General features: G+C 41.6%; 1 protein-coding gene across 1 annotated transcript; it reads right to left on the bottom strand.

Annotated features, from left to right (window-relative positions):
* Window positions 1-70: 70 nt before the first annotated feature.
* On the bottom strand, window positions 71-13,890 carry mov10l1 (Mov10 like RNA helicase 1). Its single transcript, XM_078283251.1, has 26 exons — window positions 13,794-13,890; window positions 13,456-13,643; window positions 12,194-12,353; window positions 11,200-11,312; window positions 10,769-10,956; window positions 10,487-10,624; window positions 9,615-9,929; window positions 9,147-9,344; window positions 8,811-8,925; window positions 8,174-8,351; window positions 7,998-8,068; window positions 7,800-7,891; window positions 7,605-7,660; window positions 7,097-7,191; window positions 6,941-7,016; window positions 6,664-6,851; window positions 5,972-6,118; window positions 5,498-5,619; window positions 5,281-5,380; window positions 4,476-4,622; window positions 3,871-4,044; window positions 2,925-3,074; window positions 2,599-2,706; window positions 961-1,101; window positions 761-852; window positions 71-139 (listed from the first exon to the last, which is right to left on the bottom strand). The coding sequence occupies exons 1-26, from the start codon at window positions 13,888-13,890 to the stop codon at window positions 112-114; spliced, it is 3,477 nt and encodes a 1,158-aa protein (XP_078139377.1). The 3' UTR covers window positions 71-111.
* Window positions 13,891-20,317: the final 6,427 nt, after the last annotated feature.

The raw sequence follows: 20,317 nt of genomic DNA, 5'->3' as shown, positions 1-20,317 counted from the left end.
AAAGCCAAGTCATGGAAATGTGAAGAAAGAAAATAACTTTTCAGTAGAGCACAATAACACAGGCAAGTCCTGAGGAGTGGAGGTAGATCGCCATTAGTGAGGACCATCCACTCATGAGGTCTTCTGCTCATCTGCAGATCTGTAGGAGTAGAAATGAACTGGAGTCATTAATGACCAAACCTGAGTCAAACAGTAGTTGCAAATATTCTTAGTGTTGGTTTTAACCTGCTTGGAGTACCAGATGAGTGGGGTTCACCACATCTCACAATAACAGAGTTGTTAGTGTCAAATAAATTGTCAATCACAAAAGTATGCTAAATGATTTTCACATACTTGTGGTCATCTAAACTTTCTAGCACTCACTGTTTTGCAAAAAGTGGCAAGCCCACCCATCTGAAACTCGAAGCAGGAGAAAACATAGAACAAGTAAATTGGAAATTCCATACTTTCCATGAAATCATACCAACTTCTTGCATGCAGATTAAATTTTACTTGAACAAAAGTGTACTTAAAGTCGGTGTTCACACAGACTCAGTGTTCTCTGTCTGATTTACGAATTTATGAAGTTTTCAATGCAATTTACTTGAACTATGCAGTCCTAAACAGGCAGCAACCTCTAGTTCCTACAAAACTTTGGCTTGGCAGTAATGCTGAGATGCACCTCTAACTGAGCCAGCTTTGAACCCAATAGCCTATCATGACTATCATGAATCTCTATAATGAATAAAGAGTCGATGATGGGCAATCAGTCTAAGCCTACATGTGAGAGGCTCTCAGGGAGGGAGGGGGGTCACAGCCCAGGAATGCCCTGTTGTCGAAGCAGTACTGCAGAAGAGCCCTGAAGCATGGGTCCTGGAAAAAAAATAAAGATATTCAAAAGTACACTCTGCACTAGCTGTGTAGCAACACTTAAACATATTTTCTGAAACATAGGAACCAGTGAAGGGTTTTGTCACTTACCATAATGAGAATGTGGGGGTTTCCAACGATTATCAGCAGGGCTTTGGGCCGAGTGACAGCCACATTGAAGCGTTTGGGGTTGGCCAGAAAGCCAAGCACGCTCTGCAAATCATCACTCTGTACCAATTCGTTAGAGCGCACCTACATTATGAGAATAACATAATGAAATAAATTAAGGAAAATTGCCATATAAAGGGGTAGACAGAGGGAAAGTTATGACCGATGCTTACGCTCAACACACTCGTTCACCATCCAAAACTTTCTGTTTCTAAGCAACGTACCATGCAAAGTACCAAAACCTGTCTGCCGGGACACCAGCACAATGTCGGTAAATTTTTGCTGCAGCTGGTAAGTCCTAAACTATGCCAGTCATCATTTCTCCTACAAATCTAGTTGGCTGGTAAAGAAGTGAAAATGGCTGGTGAACTTTGGGATGTAGCAGATGTTGCAACTGGATGAAAAAATGTTAGGTTTCCTTGCCTGATTCTCGATCATATGAATGTGGCAAATGATATAAGCTTCAAATGCCATGCCAAAACCCCACATTTCAATGCTGCTGCAGAAAGTAGAACTTTACAAACAGGTGATCATACCACTGGTCCCTTTTGAAGGAATTCGATACAATTCTATGGCTTAAAAAATGACTACATGAAATAATCTGCCAAACCTGTAGTGCTATCAGGTTAAACAAAAGAACAGTTTGTGTGTGTCTTCATTTACTTAAGTCCACCAGGAGGAGCCAGAGATATCATGACAGAGTTTAGTCATCTCACAAGCTACTCACCACATTCTTCAGTCTCTACCCTTTGTACACAGACAAATAATGATAGTCATTCATACATACAGTATGACATTCACAAAAATATAGGTGTAGCCTTTCTGGGCATGTATGAATGGACACGGTTCACTAGGCCAATGCATTATTTGTTGTTCATTACACTTCTCTACAGCTGCAACCATATTGTATGCCATGCTGCTTGAACACACACAGCTACACAATGATATACAGTATGTTTTCCACTGTTATACATTTTGCACTGTGTTTGAGGTCCTGTCATGTGCGAGAAATGACAATTGACCAATATCACCAAAGACAACTCATGTACATGTATTATACTTGGTAATTAAAATATATCAAAAGTTGTGCACCAAAACACTGTATGTCCATTTTTGAAAAAAGAACTACATGCAGTTTATTCAGTTTTAGTATTTTTGTAGAGTTTTGTATTTTATGATATCAATCATTTTCCTCCTGGGGTGCTATCACTACAACACCATCGGCATTAGGAAGCAAATTCAGGTTAGTCACACTTCAGAGACACAAATCTTGTCATGGTTTACAGCACTTCAGAAAATCATTTTCTACAAAGCATACCTGCTTCCTGCTGAGCAGTATCTAATGAAAGGATGTATTGTGAAAATTGAAGCTTAGCTATGAATCTTCACATGTTAGCTGTGAATTTTCACACACCTTCCACAATTCTCACCTTGTATTAAAAAACAACTATACCTCATCACCACAAATGTGCTGTAGGGCTATACAGGACCTGTACTTGTTAAATGGTGGATATCTCGTTTTGGAACAAAGCTCATTCTGATGTTCTGAACTCATATTACCCATATTCTGGTTTCACTTACCGTGGACATGATGATGACCAGGAACTCTTGTCCCTGGAACTCCTCCACAGACCCCACCTTGATGTCGGACAGGCCCACCCTGCCCAGCAGCACACGGATCTTCTCCGACTGGAGAGCAAAAACAGATATGGGAGAGACTTCAGGGCTCCATCTGAACCATTACACTGTTTGAACAAACCGACCAACTGTTGAGAAGCCATTTAAGCCACCTTGGGGGATAGTATGAGAAATAATGAGTGATTTGCTTACAAAAGAGATCCCACTTCCTCTATAGCTTTAATAACAGAACTGACACCAAAAAGCACAGAAAAGCTGTGCAGGCTTACTTGTTTCTTGTAAGGGGCGATGATGCCTATGTCAGAGGCGTCCACAGGGTTGTAGAGCTTCTTGGCCAGCTGGCAGCAGTATAGCATGACCTGCACAGCCTCTCCTGGGTTGAACCACGACGGGTTGTTACCCTCCCTCATTTCTGTGCCCTGGGGGGAGAGTAAATTCACTGGCATTAATGGGGGACTTGAATACCCAAGTGACTGGAGCTGGGGGTCATCTCTAGATTAAATAGAAAGAAACACAGTGGAAGTTGAAAGAAAGAGAGTGAGGTAGCAGTTAGGATAGACAGAGAGGGAGCATAAATAGAGGAAAAGCACAGGAATGGGCATTCGCAACAAATTTCACAGATCAATTAATCACATCATTAATCCACCATGGCAGCCTGGTTTTACAACTATTTTTAGATCCATTTCATACAGTGCACATAGTTTATTAGGCTGTAAATACAAGCACACATTTCCACACAGCGAGGGAGGAAAAGAAATGGAACACATTTCTGGTGTGGCAAGAACGCAAAGCCAACAACCCAAATGAGACTTTAATTAATAGGCTTCTAGCATCCAACTGTGGGATTGTGGGATAAGACTATCAATTCCATAATGGCAAAATGGTTGCAGGAGTAGGAATGGAGCAGCATGCCTAAGCAATAAGGAGGACAAGGCAGAAAAAAGGAACAGAGCAGAAGCGAGACAAATGAGGCTTAAAAACAAACAAACAAAAAAAACCATCCAAGAACCCTCACCCAGCCCTGAAAAAGACTATGGAAAATGCACGCATGCATTAACAACAGGCCTGCTAACAGCGCGTCGTATACAACGTCAAAATACAGATATACAGATACACATTTGTAACTCTTGACACAAAACAGGCTTTTATTGTTAACATTTATTTTGGTTCAGAACTGCAAGAGCGCAGCCATACTTTAAACTTAAGAGCCCTCACCCTGACACCATGGAAGAGGAGTGGGAAGCCCTTTTTGGGCAGGCGCTTCCACTGGCAGAGGGAGTCCACTATGGCCCTGGGGGCTCTAACACACAGCTCCCCCTGGTAGAAGAGCCTGGAGGGCAGCCTGAGCAGGGCCTCGTGGGAACGGTAGTTGTAGATGAGCTTGGTTACCTGTGGTAGTAAAGACATCAGATTTAGAATGAAGATAGGTACAACACATATGTTCTGCGATATAGTGCATTCTATTATTCTGACTTTGCTATGCAAATCGTTATACTGTTATACTGCAAATAATCTACGTTGAAAAAATAAACAGTCAGTGTAGTCTGCATTCTAGTAGTAACTTATGTTTCTCAGTTTTTTTTTTGTTTTTTTTTTTAAAAAGGCACTACATATAGCATTTTAGCATCAATAAATCATTACCACATTCATTTTGTGACATAAGTATAATTACTGAAAACCTGCCTCGGCCATGGTCTCACCGTAATTATACCAAGGTATCACAATTACTTTGAAAATGATATAATGCTGGGTAAATATGCTGCATGTGGCACCATGCCATAGCTGTAAAAACAATAGGCTTTTGTATGCGATGCACCAACCAGCTTAGGGTTGTATCCCCACTCTTCTCTGGAGTACAGGGGGTTGGCCATCAGCCTCTCCAGCAAGGACACTCCCAGGCCAAAGGCAGATGCCAGCTTGGATTTCACCACTGGACCCAGCTGACAGGGGTCTCCAGCCAACACTATCTAAGTAGGGGTGGAGAAACAACAGGTCATTATAAATCATTCAATCAGAGTATGGTGTGCCATCAAGTTCTTCTCTGGAGGAAGACCTTTATGGTGTACTCTGGCAAAGGTGAATGGGTTTTGGAAGCATTGCGGGGTGAATATATTTTCTTCAGCTTGACTATATTAGGGTTGGGGCTAGGGCTGCACAATTTAATAAAAAATAAAAAATAAAAAAATTAAATACCAACTACTTCAGTTTCCAATTTCAAGAGGCTGCAATTATTTTATCTGAGTAGTAGCAGCTCAAAATGGACTCCTAAACATGGTATTTTGGTGCTGAGCCAAATTACATTTCACATTATAAAAAAAATCGTTGATTGTATTAAAATACAGCAGATATTAGGCAACATCATCTCAGTTTCTTGTTTGCTGAAAAATCCCCAAAATTAAAAAATCTGTGTCTGTATACTGTATTGCAATATTCAGCAAAATAATCACAATATGCATTTTTGTAAATATTGTGCAGCCCTAGGTGGGGATTGAGTTTAGGGTTAAGGTTAGAAATTTGGATTTGGTTTATATTAAGGTAAGGGTTAAAGTTAAGCATGTAGTGGTGACAGTTAGGGTTTCAATGTAGTCAGTGTGTCTGTGTGTTTGTGTGTTTGTTTGTTCCGACCTGTCCGTCTCTCTCGGATACAAGGCTCATGGGGATCAGGGACTCAGGCTCTGTGGCCTGGCCGGCTTCGTCCAGGAACACGTGGGTGAAATGACCCACTCTGAGGAGAAACACAAACCCACAGTTAGCAAGCTGAGTCTAAATTAGGGGAAAGAGGGGAGAGAAAGCTGCTCATTTTAATTGTTGACCCCTATCTCTGCTACGATCCGGGCCTTACTGCAGTCCAATATTGTGGAACATGCCAGCGCTGGAACAGGTGCTGACCACAATCCTGTGGAAGGAGGCATGGCGGATGTCCTCTCCTGCCCTCGAGTACTGCCTCAGCATTTCTGGGATGAACTAGGGAAAAATAACGACCCAAAGAAAAATAAAATAATCAGTATTACTTCAAGATCTTGACAACTGTGATTTTAGCAAATTATCCTGTGTAGTTCAGTGGAAAGAGCACGGCATGAAAATGCTCTTGTATACATCAATATGACAGAGCATGGCACTAACACTGCCAGGGTATGAGGTTCAATTCCAACTGGGAAATGAACCGTTTTTATCCCAACTATGAAGTAGTCTGGAAATAGCATCCAAATAGCATATGTTAGCAAATCTTGATTTTCCCTTTGACCATACATACGTTACTTTTCTGTAACCAAAGGCACAGCACAGTGAATTGCATTTTCTTGATGCTCTGCAATACCTCTTCCTGCCTAGAGGAGGCGTTGACGCGGGCTAAACTGGCAGCATGCAAGAAGCCACTGTCATGTAGACGGATGCAGATGAGGTCAGCAGCACTGTTGGACGGGGTGCACACCAGTACCCGGCTACTGGGCAGAAAATGGTACAACTGGGATGTGGGAAGACAGAATGAAATCACTCAAGCAGGGGACTAGAATGGGAGTTAGTTTCACATAAATCAGATGAAATACTGACAGCATAAGTACCTTTAAAAATAAATAAGACTAAAAGTCTAACAGCCCTGCGACAAAGAATTTGTGGAAGCGTCTCTGTCGGGAATTGAACTCGGGTCTCCCGCTTGAAAGTCTGCAGTCTAACTCCCTGCGGGCCATGTGACCCATAAAGTGGTGAACAGACCGACCGACAATACCATCCATAGAGCCCCTGCTATCGCGGGGCTAAAAAGAGAAGATCTTGGATGTACTGCGTACTTAAGAACACATGGCTTGAGGTTAAGACCTGATGAGTTGCTGTATTCTATAGTGCAGTGATTTTCAACCTTTTTCATTCAAGGACTCCTAATTTAGTCCACATTAGGGCCACGGACCCCCATTTGACAAGATTTTTTCTGACCGAAATCTGAGAATATTTTTTTGTTAGATAGGACAGTTATAGTATGTGTGTGTGTGTGTGTGTGTGTGTGTGTGTGTCTACCTGCAGTATGGCCTCTATAAGGGTGATTGTCTTGCCAGTGCCTGGGGGTCCAAACAGCACATAGGGGGTGGGCCGGCACTCTCCTGCCAGGATCCTCTTCACGGCCTCCCTCTGAGGGAGATTGAGCTGTGGGTTGAAGAAGTGCCCTTCGCTGGGGATGGGTTTAGATGGCAGTCTACCATCTAGAAGCAAACAAACACACCTCATTTGTCAGTGATGCTCTTAATGTTATCTGGTAAGTACAGGGGATGTTTGCACCAAAGCCAAAATCAAATACCTTTAGTCTGTGTGCCCTTTGACTTCATGTCGACGGAAATGCTTGAAAGCTTCTCCCCATTTTCCATGGTTGGCACCTGGTGTTCAGACACAATTACACTCAGTCAAAAACTATGCTTAATGAATCCATGTCTTTTTTTCCCTTTTTGTTTTTCACCTCACTGTCCTCCATGGTTTTGTTTTTGTCTGGCTCATCTGCCCACTTTCCTCTCCACTGGGGGGCCTGGACAGTAACTTTGGAGGGGAACAGAACTGGAAAGCAGGATGAAAATTAAAGATAAGTCAGGGTCTGTGTGGACCACTGTTGACATTAACTATCATGGGATATGAATGATAGTGTGAAGCTTTGCAGTATAAATAAGCAGCAAAAGTATAATTCACTTCATCAAATGTAAACAAAAATTGGAGACACTAGTTAAAGTTGTAAACATCTAGCAATTAGCAATTTTGCCAATTAGCTCGCCAGTGTGATCACAACAACAGAAATCATGTTGTTACCTCCATGTTTTGCAAACAAGGATATGAACAAGATTTTAATGCATCATGTTTAGCATAGTAGAATGTCCCACATGTCCTCCAGATTGTCTCAAATATGTGTTCAGACACATGCAGGTAACGTGTTGACTTCCAATGTGTACAGCAATCCAAATGAAACCTCCACTTACGCTTCCCAAAATGCTTCGTCTGGTCAAGTGCATTGTGACACCGCCTCATGGTCAGCCTGGTATTGCAAACATAATCAACATACTTATATTATTAACACAGGTAATTTGTATTGGGCCAACTGAAGTACATTTCATTAGGGTGTACTGTAAATGCAACCAAAGGGTGATATTAAGCAAGACCTTCGCCTTTTTCACCTGTTGTAAGTGAATTCAACATCAAGAGGCTCTCCTAGGTAGCTGTGCTGAAAGTCTGAGTTGACTCTCAAACTCACATCCTCATCATTGATCTGAGAGTCAAAACACATTGTTAGATGAAATCTAGATTGAAAAACAACATTGTTGGCTTTTAAGAGATGCTTCAAAAATATCAAAAAAAGTATAAAAAATCTCCACCTCCGTAACATAGCCAATGTACTCCATTACCACTTCGCCACTCTGAGGCTTCTTCAGTGCAATTCTGTCACCTGTAGAACAGGCGTGATTAGTCTCTTATTGCATTGCACAAAAATCTAGCAAAATAAAACATTACCAAATTGGCTGTGGAGCACAGGTACCTAAGGCCTCCTCACCTATATTGACATTAGGTCTGCCCTCGGCCAAGCCAAGGACTTCTAGGTGCAGGTAGACGCCTCCTTTCCTGAGGAGAGCTCCAGTGATGGTCAACTCTTTCAGTTCCTTCTCTGCATGCAGCTCCTCCAGCCACAGCAGGGCTGAGAAACGTGAACGCATGTTGGATGATGACAGGACCTGAGCATAAAGAGACAGCAGGAGAATGATAATGCGATACTTTATTGATCCCCGTAGGCAAATTCTATTTTTTCTTGCCCCCCTCTACAGGGAAGTCAGAGGGTAGTTTTCAGATGCAAATCAGCGGCCCTCGAGCTGATCGAGCTTTAATCTGTGTCCTCACATGCAAGGACGTTCTTTTCATTTACTACATCACCCTGCTGCTCAAACTGAAAGGGCCAGACGATCCCTCTGTTAGGATCAAAGGTCTGCTAAAAGACTTTTTGCTGATTATCAATGTGTATGTTTCTAGAATAAATATAGGACATTTGGTGGACTCTTATCTGAGGTGCCTTATTGTACCATGGATGGATGTTGTATGGGTGGACCCAACTGGAAGTCCAACCCCTTACTCTGTCATTGTTATTACAATATTCTAGCCACTGACCTAAACCTCTACATCCTCGCAGGCAACCTCACCTCTCCTAGGCAGGGCTGGACCACCAGCACATCACTCTGAGCTTCCACACAGTCTCTCACAGCCTGGGGCACTGGGTAGTTACCCAGGAAGTTTGGCAGCCGCCGCTTAGTGAGCCTGGAGGGGGGAAAGTGAGTCTCAAACTCAACAAGAGGTTAGACAAATAATTCATTTACTATGAATGACGGTCTTTGTTTTAGAGACAGAGGAAAAAGTACCAACCGCAGGAGCAGATCAAACTAGGATGGCATAAAAGCAGCTTTGTTCACTGCAGGCTATGCACAGCAACAAGGATTAGATATTTAACATTGTAATCAAACTGTCAGTTGTCGTGATACCTAGGAGGGTCATTTGGAGCCGAGACAGTGATCACGTGGGTTGGCATTGTAGGGGCCGGCCGAGTATCATGGGGAGTGTAGGGCACACAGGGCTGCAGCAGGCGCTCCTCTTTACTGCCCACTGTGACCTCCAGGCGCCTCCCGATGGTGAAAGAGGAGAAGCGCAGCAGCAGCAGCTCGGCACAGCTCCCTAGGCTCCTGAGCCAAGTGGAAAGTCCCACACATGGATTTCAGTTGTCCAGACAACACACTAGCAAGATCCTCGCAGAGACATTTGATGCCTCAGTAAGTAGTATTAATTTTATATGGCAAGGCAGCAGGCCCGGATAGAGTTGAAGCCAGAGGCCTTAAGTGCTATGCTGACCCAACAGGTTTCCATTCTACATTTATCTTTTTGATCTATTACTCCTACAACTACTGCTGTTATTTCTACTATTGCTACTACAAGATTTAGAAAAAAAAACTTACTTTGCTTGGCAGCTCACTAGAACAGACAGCCTCTCCCCTGGTGCAATATCCACCTCTCTTTCCTCTGTCCTTGCAGCAGGGAAATGGGTCTCCTGTCGAGCCTCATCATTTTCTCTGTCTACCTCTTTTGCATCACAGACATGATCTTTTGGAGGCCCAAGAGCAGACCCGGACATCGAGCAGACTGTTTGCGATGTGTGTTGTTTCTGTCTTGGTTGGGTATGTTCTTTGCCTGTACCCAAGGTGAACTGTTCTTCTGAGTCCCAGCCGGCAAACTCACAGCACTTCAGCCTGTGGGTCTCTGAACCTTTATTCCTGTTTGGAAAGAGAGAAAGGGGGATTATACACTCATACAGTTACAGTTCATATGAGAAAATCATTTGAGAGAAATTCTGGGCAAAGGAGAAATGCTCAGTAACAGGGACGTAAACAAAGTTGTACATAAGATTTCAGAAAAATAATCTTTTCATGGAAGAGTAATGGGATATTTTAACTCATGAAACATGGGACCAAACCTTTACATGTTGCATTCATATTTTTGTTCAGTATATATTGTGGTTGTGGTGGAAAAAGTAATTTCCTGCTATAACAGGTATCCCATAGTTATTTTGTTTCCTCTGAAATTTCATGGACCAGATAAGCTTGGGGGCATTTCTAGATTTGGTTCCATATCTGTCACCGTTTTGGTCCCAATAACAGTTCTAGTGAAGGTTGCAGTGGTAAAAACATTTTTTTGGATAGTGAGCAACTCTAAACAAAAGGACTACACTTTCTATTTTACAGCAGAATGTGGTTAAATAATACTAGTATTTCAATTGTAGTTTCAGTTTAGGAATTGTGGAAATTTTCTTGCTCTTGCATGAGTCACTCACTGTATCCAGAGCACCAGCTCTCGTCTCTCCCCCATCAGCAGAGCCCCAAACTGGCCATATTCTGTGACAACCACCCCCCCTTTGTCCTCCAGGAGGCTCTTGATCTCAGCCTCTGGGAGAGGTGCAGCAGCAGTCGCACTGCAAAGAGAATAACACCACAAACAAAGCTGTTTCTATAGGTTGATCTGGGTCATATCATCTATATCAAAATTTTATCCTATATGGAACAGACTAATGCACTTCTGACTATAAACAACTTAGTTCAAAGGCTATGGTTATTACATCTGTAGGAAGGGTGCCATGCACAGGGCCCTCCAACAGTAGAAGGACTGGCTGCTCTCCACCATTACCAGGTTGACCAAGTCCCCTGGCAAAGGCCGGTAGTGGGCAGGCAGCAGCAGAGAGTCCAAGCTGAAGAACACACTGTCCTCCACCACCCCATTTTTACCAAACACACTGGACACACGCACCTGGAGACAGGGGAGAGTGCAGAGGAGGAGAGAGGAATGAGAGGCATCATCAGATTTATATGTAAACAAGGTGCTACATTTGATCAAAGAGGTCTTTATTAGCTCACTGCTGTGAGTAAAAGGCTAACTGTGCACAATAGTTAAGAATAATACATCTTGTGGATGCAGTGCATCATAGGTAAGCGATTAAACATTAATTAATTTAATGAGTGTATGGCCTAGAGATTCAAATGAGGCTATTACCTCGTCCAAGCGGCAATAGCGCAAGGGGGCCACAGAATGAGCCTGGCTGGTCCACTGGGTGGGATTGATGAAATATTTGGCTTGGACCCAGTCTCCCTTCATTGGCTCATAACCTAACAGACAGGAGAGACAACACAAAATAAGTGCCAACAGGCAGGGAAGTTAACAACAGCCCTCAGCCAACAGTAAATTTTGCCTGTGGCTGTAAGTTTGTCTATTCTCTGTCTGACAGGTAACCAATCATCTTTTGGGAAGTCTTATGGTAAAAATCTAGTTGGTATGTAAAGTAGTCAAAGTGGCTGGTGAATTGTGGGACTTAGCAGCCACTGTGGCCTGTAGACAATAAGGTAAGTTTCAAGCCCTGTAGGCAAAGCAACATGAGGTCAAATGGGTCGCAGTTTTAAGGCAGCCGCATACAAACAAGGTCAAACCTGACTGAAATAGAAACAGTCGAATGCGGCACCGCATACAAATTTGTGTATACTCACTACAACTTAGTTTTGTTAGTTAATTTACACTCCATGCCAGATGTGGGGCACATGAAGATTAAAGAGGCAACCGTAACCTAGGGAAACCAGAAATAGCAGTGACCAAAACATAGAGAACAACAACGACTGCTGTGAAAGGACGACAGACGGCTAAGGGAAACTGAGAATTTCAAAGAATTTACTCTTATCTAGTGCTGTAAAAAAAGATGTAAACAAAAGCAATGAAGCAGAAGAGGAAAGGAGAAGCTTTTCCTCAAGGTAACACAACCAGTCATGTGATATTTTAGACCAATCACAGACGGTCACACAGTGGGGGCTAGTGTGCGAAAAATTCGACTAGTTCGGCCAGCAAGCCTATGCATACTACAGAGTCCGAAGCCAATGCGGCACTTTGTTGTTTTTTCACAAACGTGGCCTTTTTCCAAGAACCTTTCCGAAAAAGAAAAAAAATTCTGCAGCAAGCATACGGCCGCCTTGAGTGTGTGAAGTAGGTTGAGTACCGGTACCTTCCCAGAGACTGTTGCGTGGGAAAAAAGTGGTCTGATTGATGAAGCCGCCATCTTCATCACATGATGTGACTGTGCCGATGAGAGGGCGCAGTTGCATACTGTCAGCTTCTAGGGAGGTTCTTCCTCCATCCTCCCAAGCATCTGCACTCTTCTCCACCTAAAAGACAGAATTAAATGGTGCATGTCTGGCATTATGCTTATGACAAATGTGCTTCTTTCCCCTAATTAAATCACTGTAAATAGAGGGAAGATGAAGTATGAGGTGAAATTAACATAAATGGTTCAATCACCTGATTAAGAGTCCAAACCAATTCTAAGAGGGGTAACAAGACCTCACATAACACACAACATTTGGTTTCTCAGTTATCAGGTCCTAATTCTGTTTCCAATCATCTGTTTCACATGGAGTTTCTTTGCACCATTGTTACTTTTGCTTATAACCTTGCTTTACGTGATATGAGGTGTTAGTCTTGGCAATATTTGCACTTTGCACCATATCTTGAATGCATTTGTATTTAATGCAAGCCTTTATGCAAGAGTATAAACTTGTGGGAGGCCCGATATGTACCATTCTCTCTTCCTCACTTTGTATTGAGAGATTTGATTGACATCAAATCCGATGACAAAGTGCAGCAGTTTAAGGTGGCCTTGGTTATCAATAAATAAACATCCCATGCAGAAAATGACTTAAGAACCTTTTGAAATTGTTAGGGTCCACTGATAAATTTGCAATATATCTAGTCCACCAAAGCAGCACATACCATTGGTTTGCCTACAATCTTCCACCAAAATATACTAATGGGGGTGGCAGTGAGCAGCATGGATCAATTTCATAAGTTGACATTTTATTGAAATAACTGCTGCTTGGTGGATCAGATGTATGCTGAATTTACCAGTGGACTGCAACAACTGTGAACAAGTCTTAAGTCATATTCTGCAACGTGCATGTTTGCCAGTAAGCAAGTTGACATGAATCTGTTCACAACTGATTTTTGTGTGATGCTTTCTTCCATACAAAAAGATAGAGCAGCATGCATCAGGGAAAAGGTTGTGTGTGTGCATGTGTGCTTAGGGCATGCATCGATGAGTGTGTGGTTGACATCTGAGAGTGAGACTGAGGGTGAGAGCAGATTACTGAATTATTGTATTGTCTGAATGTGCCGTTTTACCACACCTGACCTACATAATTTCACTGAAGGGATGATAAATCTACCTCGTTTGCAAATGTATGCAATGAGAACCAAGCACAGGTTTCTCACCCTTAGTGCTTTCCATCCCCCTTGAGCACCATCTCGCACAGCTGTGCAGTTCACTGTGTCCCCTTCTCTCAGTGTCAACCCGCCCAACACCTCTCCACTGGTGAAGTAGACAGCATCGTCTATCATGCCATAGTCAAGGCACAGCTGGGTTACCACACTGCCCCGCAGGTGGCGAATCTCCTCCATGGCTGACAAGCAAAGGAAGAAATATGGACCAAAGACAAAAGGGCACAAAATCAGTAACTGTATTGCTGCAATAGTGTGTGTGTATATAAGCCTAGCATTACTAGGGCGATGAAATGAAGTTAATCAGTAAACAGTAGGGATGTCGCATTTACCCGCAGCACAGGAGAACATGCCTTCTTCATCCACTTCTACCGTCCTCCACAATGGAGTAAACAGTTTGGACAGCATACATCGCATAGCTGTAAGCATATCTGCAAACTCTGGATGCCTAACGTTAACTGTCCACTAGGATGGAGGGACGGAGAAAGAGAAACGTTTTCACATTGCAAGCAACTGCCAGCTATTTAAAAGTACTTATAAGTATAGCAAACAAGCACTTTGCTACCTGACACATAAAGAAACTTAAAACTGTTAAAATAGCAAAATGAAAAACAATAACTTTCTTATTTAGCCAACCAGCTAGCTAGCTAGCTAGCGTTTGTCAGCTAGAAAATATACAGCTTGCACGAATTCACTGCTGACCTAGCCAATTCAAAGAAACGCGGGTGCAAATGCTTGCAAATATAATTTCACTTAACGATAAAAGAGGATATTTTAAAATGAGAGGTGTAAATTACCGTTCTTCACAAAAACCTGCTGTGCAAATTCACGTGTATGGTAACGTTACAAGATCAAAACTTTTTAGTGTGCGAGATGCTAAATAGTTCACGTGTGCGCGTACGTGCGCGAGCCTGCTGGATCAGGTGCCGAGGTGCCAACGCTGTCGAAGGGCGGCGCCACGGGTAACTTGATAACCCCTCCCGGTTTTTACTTTATGGTGCATGTAGCATTTTAAAATCAGTAAGTCATTATTATCACATTTATTTTGAGACATCAATTAAAACTACTATAAACAAATGATACCATTACCGAGAAGACACTACCAATCACTACACTATGTGTGCCAATGGTTCAGCTTTCAGGGGGAAATCTGTTGGATTGCTTGATGGCACAAAATATTTCTTCATGGCAGAAACAGGAAGAAGGTCACTGTGTTCTTCCGAGCTAAAGCATTCAGAGTTTCTCTCAATGATAGTAGAACAAGTGAAAGACCAATGGAAAAATCACTCGCAACACCTTTGTCCTCTTCAGAGTACATCCTCTTTGCAACAGGAAGTATTGGGGTCTATGGGAAATGTTGTCTTAATTTTAAGAAACAGTAGCACTAACACTCCGCACGAGAGAGGCTGTCAATCTTTGTTTTTTTTTTCCTTTTTTTTTTCTTTTTCTAAATTACATGCAACAAAACAAGATATTATGCCATCCTTATCCACCCACACACCCACAGGGTTTGGCTGTGCAAAACATTTGCATGAGCCTATAAACACTGTACATCCATGTGCATAAGCGCAATATGCACATATGCACATACACAGTATCAACATACATTCACGCCATACACATGCAGATGTAACACTTGGGCTATACATGACCCCAATGACATGCACGCACATGCACATAAATACACATACACATCATATATATATACAGTATACACATGTACCAGCCATTTGTAGCCTACATATGTGTATACTTTTCACACACCTCCATAAACTTACACACCATACTTACATTGTTGCACCCATTTCAATCTTGACCATGGACTCATTTTCAATCAGTTTGACAATGAGATATGCTACACATAGCTTAAGTAACTCATCTGCAGTTCAAAATGGTGCGTAAGGATACACTTGAGTAGCTTGTCTGTAAGACATGTTGTGAGATTAATTGTTTTTGCTTGGCTGCTAGCTGAATGTGCAATTTTTCAGAAACTCATCTGGAAGAAAACAGTGTGAGGAGACAGCTTGACTAACTTGTCAGGGATCTTCTATAAAAGCTCCTTGGGTATGTTAGGCTACTTGATTTTGATCAGCTGGTAGTGATTATATTGAGTGTCCATGAATTTTGTTTTTGTTGGACTGCTGCCTTTATATTTGTCTGGGAGCAGCTTTGTAAATAGCGGCCAAGTTCGGACACGCTTATCTTTCCATGTTTCAGGGGAGGAGTTAGCAAGTTAGCCATGGTGCCAGCATTCATCTGTGAAAGACAGCATTATGGGACAACCAGGTCTGACTTCACTGAACCTGCTTATGACCCAGCATCCTCTGCTGGCCTGCATGAATTTGGTAGAAAGCCAGGTTAGGCTCAAGACTGCTGAAGGTCCATAAATCATATTGTCTAAACTCAAAGCCTTACAAGGTCCCAAATTCATTTAAATATGGCATTTTAAGTTTTAAATCAGCCCAGTCACGTAGATCTAACTTATATTCTGATAACTCAATAGTTGTTTTCATGTTTAGCTTTTCATTTGCAAAGTTGGTCCCATATTTAATTCTAACATGCACTGAAAACAGTCTTAAAAAGTCATTTTAACTTGATGAAACAGACACCTTGGTGTGCAGAAAACCTTTTTAAAGCTACCCATGCCAGGCTTTATTCAAGTTAGTTCATTCTAACAAGGTTAATTTAGGCTGCAATGACTTTCCTTTTTAACTAACACTGCAATCGTGTACTTTATTGTCTCTTGTAAAATTACAGTTATTCTAATAAATTCACTACAGTCAACAGCTAATTTCAATCTATCTGTGTTATCAATGTGAACTAGCCTTAAAGTCGAGATGAAATGAAAAATGCCTTTTTAACCCTTTTAGATCACATCCCCGGTCATATTGTGCACCTATATACCAATATATGCCAAAAAAAATACAAAAAATCAATTTCTTTGTATTCTTATATCAAAATTCAATCATGTTTTCTTCCTGTAAAACAAAATATGCTATGTGCTTACGTAAGCATGCCCATAACCAATTTCAACCAATAATATCATGACATCCACCCATTAGCTAGCTAGCAACAGCATGGTACTTCGGTGTGTCTTCGGGTGTTATGACACGCCCACTTTTCAACGTTCAAATCAAATTCCTCCCAACGTTATGTCCCGCCTGTCTTTCCTGTTTCACTCGGAAATACGTCACGATACGGAAGTTAGATACTCTCGAAATGCCGTTTCATCTCGACTTTAATCAGCATGACGTATGCATTAGGAATTGGTCCTGACCTCTGATTGACCATAATTGCATCAGTTGCATAACTGAATTTGTTCATTCACCATATATAATAGCAGAAGAGTAGCAGTGGGTTTTTACGGACTACTTTTTTCTGGATGCAATATGAATCAATTTGGGCCTGTAGCTAACCAGCTTGTGTTTCAGATATATTTAAGTATTGAAGTACCATCTGTTTAACCAACTCTGTTGTCCTTCGCCTCTCTCTCCTCTTACATGTGCCCCCTTTCTGGCAGTTAATGCATCTTTCCTTGTAAAGTTCACAATCTTTTTTTGAATCTTGATACCCAAAGAAAATTTGTTCTGCTCTTTTTCAGCAACACCCTGCTGCTAGGCACTCACAGCCGCGCACATTCACACCTGGGAGCTGTCTGGTACAAACACAGTGTCTACTGTTGCTCCACTGAATTTATGACAAACTGCATTGGTGAGTCAAGTCGTCAGTCTGCTAATGTGACCTGATGACATAGTGTGAAATGTTCCCCTTTCATCACACCCCTCTCCTTTATACACACCATCAAAGTCAACAACACAAAACTTGGCCTTACTCTTTCTATGGCACTCTTTGCCATTTCAGTGTAAGATCAAGCCCGGATGGACCTTTCAAATATGACAGTGTTGTTGCCAAGTTTGCTCCCTGCAGCTCTCCCTCTCTTACGTCAATATTAGTAACATATTCCATTTTGGATGCCCACTGTGTGCCCAACAGGGTTGTCCAACTTGGAGATGCTGCTATGAGTGACTGATACTAATGGCCCGAGGGGTTCTGAATACCTGGATGAAGCATTTCAGAGACTGCAACCCAAGACTTTGGAGATTTATTTCAGGCAGTGCCCCCAAGAGTGCAACATAACATCACAGATTATGAACTTTTTATATTTTGTTTTTCTGTGGATGTTATGTAAGATCTTTTATAACTTATGTCTTTTTATAACTTGTTTGGATAAACAGTAGGGGCATTGACATTTGCCACTGGGCAAGTGTCCCTGTATTAAGTTTCATAGCCTGCTATAATTGAACGCAGTGATATGCAAGTATATAAGCATATAGACTCCTGTCATTCTCTATCAGGCTTTGGTATTATGACATTGGTCCACAGTGACATCTGTCACTGTCATTTAAAACTATATGGTAAGTGTCTGTGCAGCAGTGCCATTCTGTTGATTTACAACCAAAGCATATTCTCATCCAGTCAGTTTAGAATTGTGTGCCTTCAGGAGACTGTGGCAAATGGAAATACATTAACATCACTGTTTTATATATGAGCCATTCAATTTGTTTCCACAGGTGCTGCCCAGAATCACAGTTTCGTGAACAAATCTGGCAGTCATGGTTCGCTCTTTGAGTTCTGGATGAGAACAGTTGATCCAATAAATCATAAATCAAACCGCTGGTTGACCCTGTTATGTGTTTTGAGGAGGCTTGTAATGTTTGCATATTGATTGCCTCTGTCAAGACTATATGACCTTTTGGTTGTGTAAATACTTTGTCCCGGTTGACTTTGAGATAACTCCCCTGTCCCCACAAGGGGGCAGCGGAGGCACTATTGCTACACGGGACAGCCACAGTATTTGCAAGGGAGTGCAAATAAGGCCAAGTTAGGGATCAGATCAGATATTCATCTCAGAGACTGTGTTGCTATAACTGGATACTCTACTGACCTTGTTTAATGAAAACAAATGCCACGGATGCTCAGAATTTATGCCAGTTATTGTGGGGACCATAGGGAAAAACAGACCCCGACCTTAATCACATACTGTTTGACGAGGGCCTAAACTTCCCCTCTGTAATTAGCGGGTACGGTACACAGGCAACAAGCAGCAGTACAGTCAAGACAATCTGACTGTAGGACCGGAGTTGGGCTGCAGTAGGTCATCTAGTCAGGGGGCCTGGAAGCATTTAAAGAAGAGGTGACTGACAGAAGTTTCCAGCCCATACTGGAAAGAAGTTCAGATACTGGAAGGAAGTTGAGATGCATAAGGATATGCATCTCACATATAATTCAGAATATGTTTAGAGATGTGTTTCAAAATATGCAAAATCTGGCCAAAAAAAAAATTATTTGCACATTTGGATGACATCCATTCAAAATACATGTTTTGAGTCCCCAAAATGTTGTCGTCAGTGCATAGGAAGAAAATGTATTCCCAGTGTCCAAATATATTTGAAACAATATCACTTACATGTACAATTTTTTTTTGTATTGTATTCTGATGTATTCCTCACAAAAAATAATTATATTAATCCTATATATATTACAGGATATTTAAATATCACAGCCAAACTATACTATTCGACAAGTCCCTATCGCCATATTATAGTCATACCATAAAAGATGAAATACCATTAAGTACAATAAGGCCACTGTAAACTCACTATTGAGTACCACAGACACACTATCAATCCCTATAGGAATATAGAGAGAAAGGTAAACTGGAGTCTTCTCTTTGGTTCATGGACCTTAAGGGGATTGTAAACTGCTTTTTGTGGATGATGCTGCCGCCAAAATTTCCGTCCTAGGAATAAAGAAGGACTTGACTTGGCTGTGAATAAAGATTAAATATGTATTTGTTATGCAGATGACGGCCTATCCAGTATGTGTTCATGTTTTGATAACTGTTGGCTTTGTATTATATATTTCTGTGCAGATGTCTTTACCAATTGAGTTTTTGTTATTTTGAAGATTTTGGGGATATGATGTGTAAATATAAATGTATTTAATGTTGTTCATTATGAGCATATTTTAATGTGAATTACACTGAAGATTTACTTTGGACCCTAGGAAGACTAGCTGAATGCTATGGCATTAGCTAATGGGGATCCTTATAATAAACAATAAACATTAAAAGCTCATTCCACCTGAACAGTGAAAACCAGAGAGGAGTAACGTGAGGCATTAGCTCACAATGGCCGGTAGTGTACACTGCAGCCCACAGCAAAAATGGGATTAATTAGATAATCCCTTCTGAGATTCCTCTGCATTCCTTTTTATTATGGGAACCAGATGCAAATATGAATTCATTTGGCATGATGAATGTATATGAAACACCGAGGTTACCTTGGGGAAGTCTAGGAACATTGCAATGCAGAGCCAATAATTTTTGGTGGACCAGTGTCTGTTATCCATCATATCAGAATGAATTCACAATATTATACTGTATAATATTACTTTGCATTGCATGTTTTTCTTTCATATTTGCAAAGCTTCATACATGGATTTTCCTCATCGACAATATCATATGTTGAGCAATTTCTTTTGTCTCCAGACACAATTGAGCAACACAGCCATCGGGAATCTGGAAATGATTCATTTTGACTCAGACTGGTATTCATAACAACGCTTTTGTGTGACTGGACATTTTTCTACAATGAATACTAGTGCATATATTGTGAATCATATTCTATTGTTTGAAGAGGGCTTGCCCTTGCGAGTGACTGGAGCTTGTCAGTGCTGTTTGTGAGGCTAAAGCAGTCCTATATAGTCAGCAGCCCATAATAACAGAGAGGAGAAAGGGAGCCGAAAAATAACTATAATATTCCTATAGGGACTTATAGTGTGTCTGTGGTGCTCA

The sequence above is a fragment of the Centroberyx gerrardi genome, chromosome 4, assembly GCF_048128805.1.
Source record: "Centroberyx gerrardi isolate f3 chromosome 4, fCenGer3.hap1.cur.20231027, whole genome shotgun sequence".
NCBI lineage: Eukaryota > Metazoa > Chordata > Actinopteri > Beryciformes > Berycidae > Centroberyx > Centroberyx gerrardi.
The sequence above is the reverse complement of the archived record's forward strand: the minus strand, read 5'-3'. Positions and strand labels throughout refer to the sequence as shown.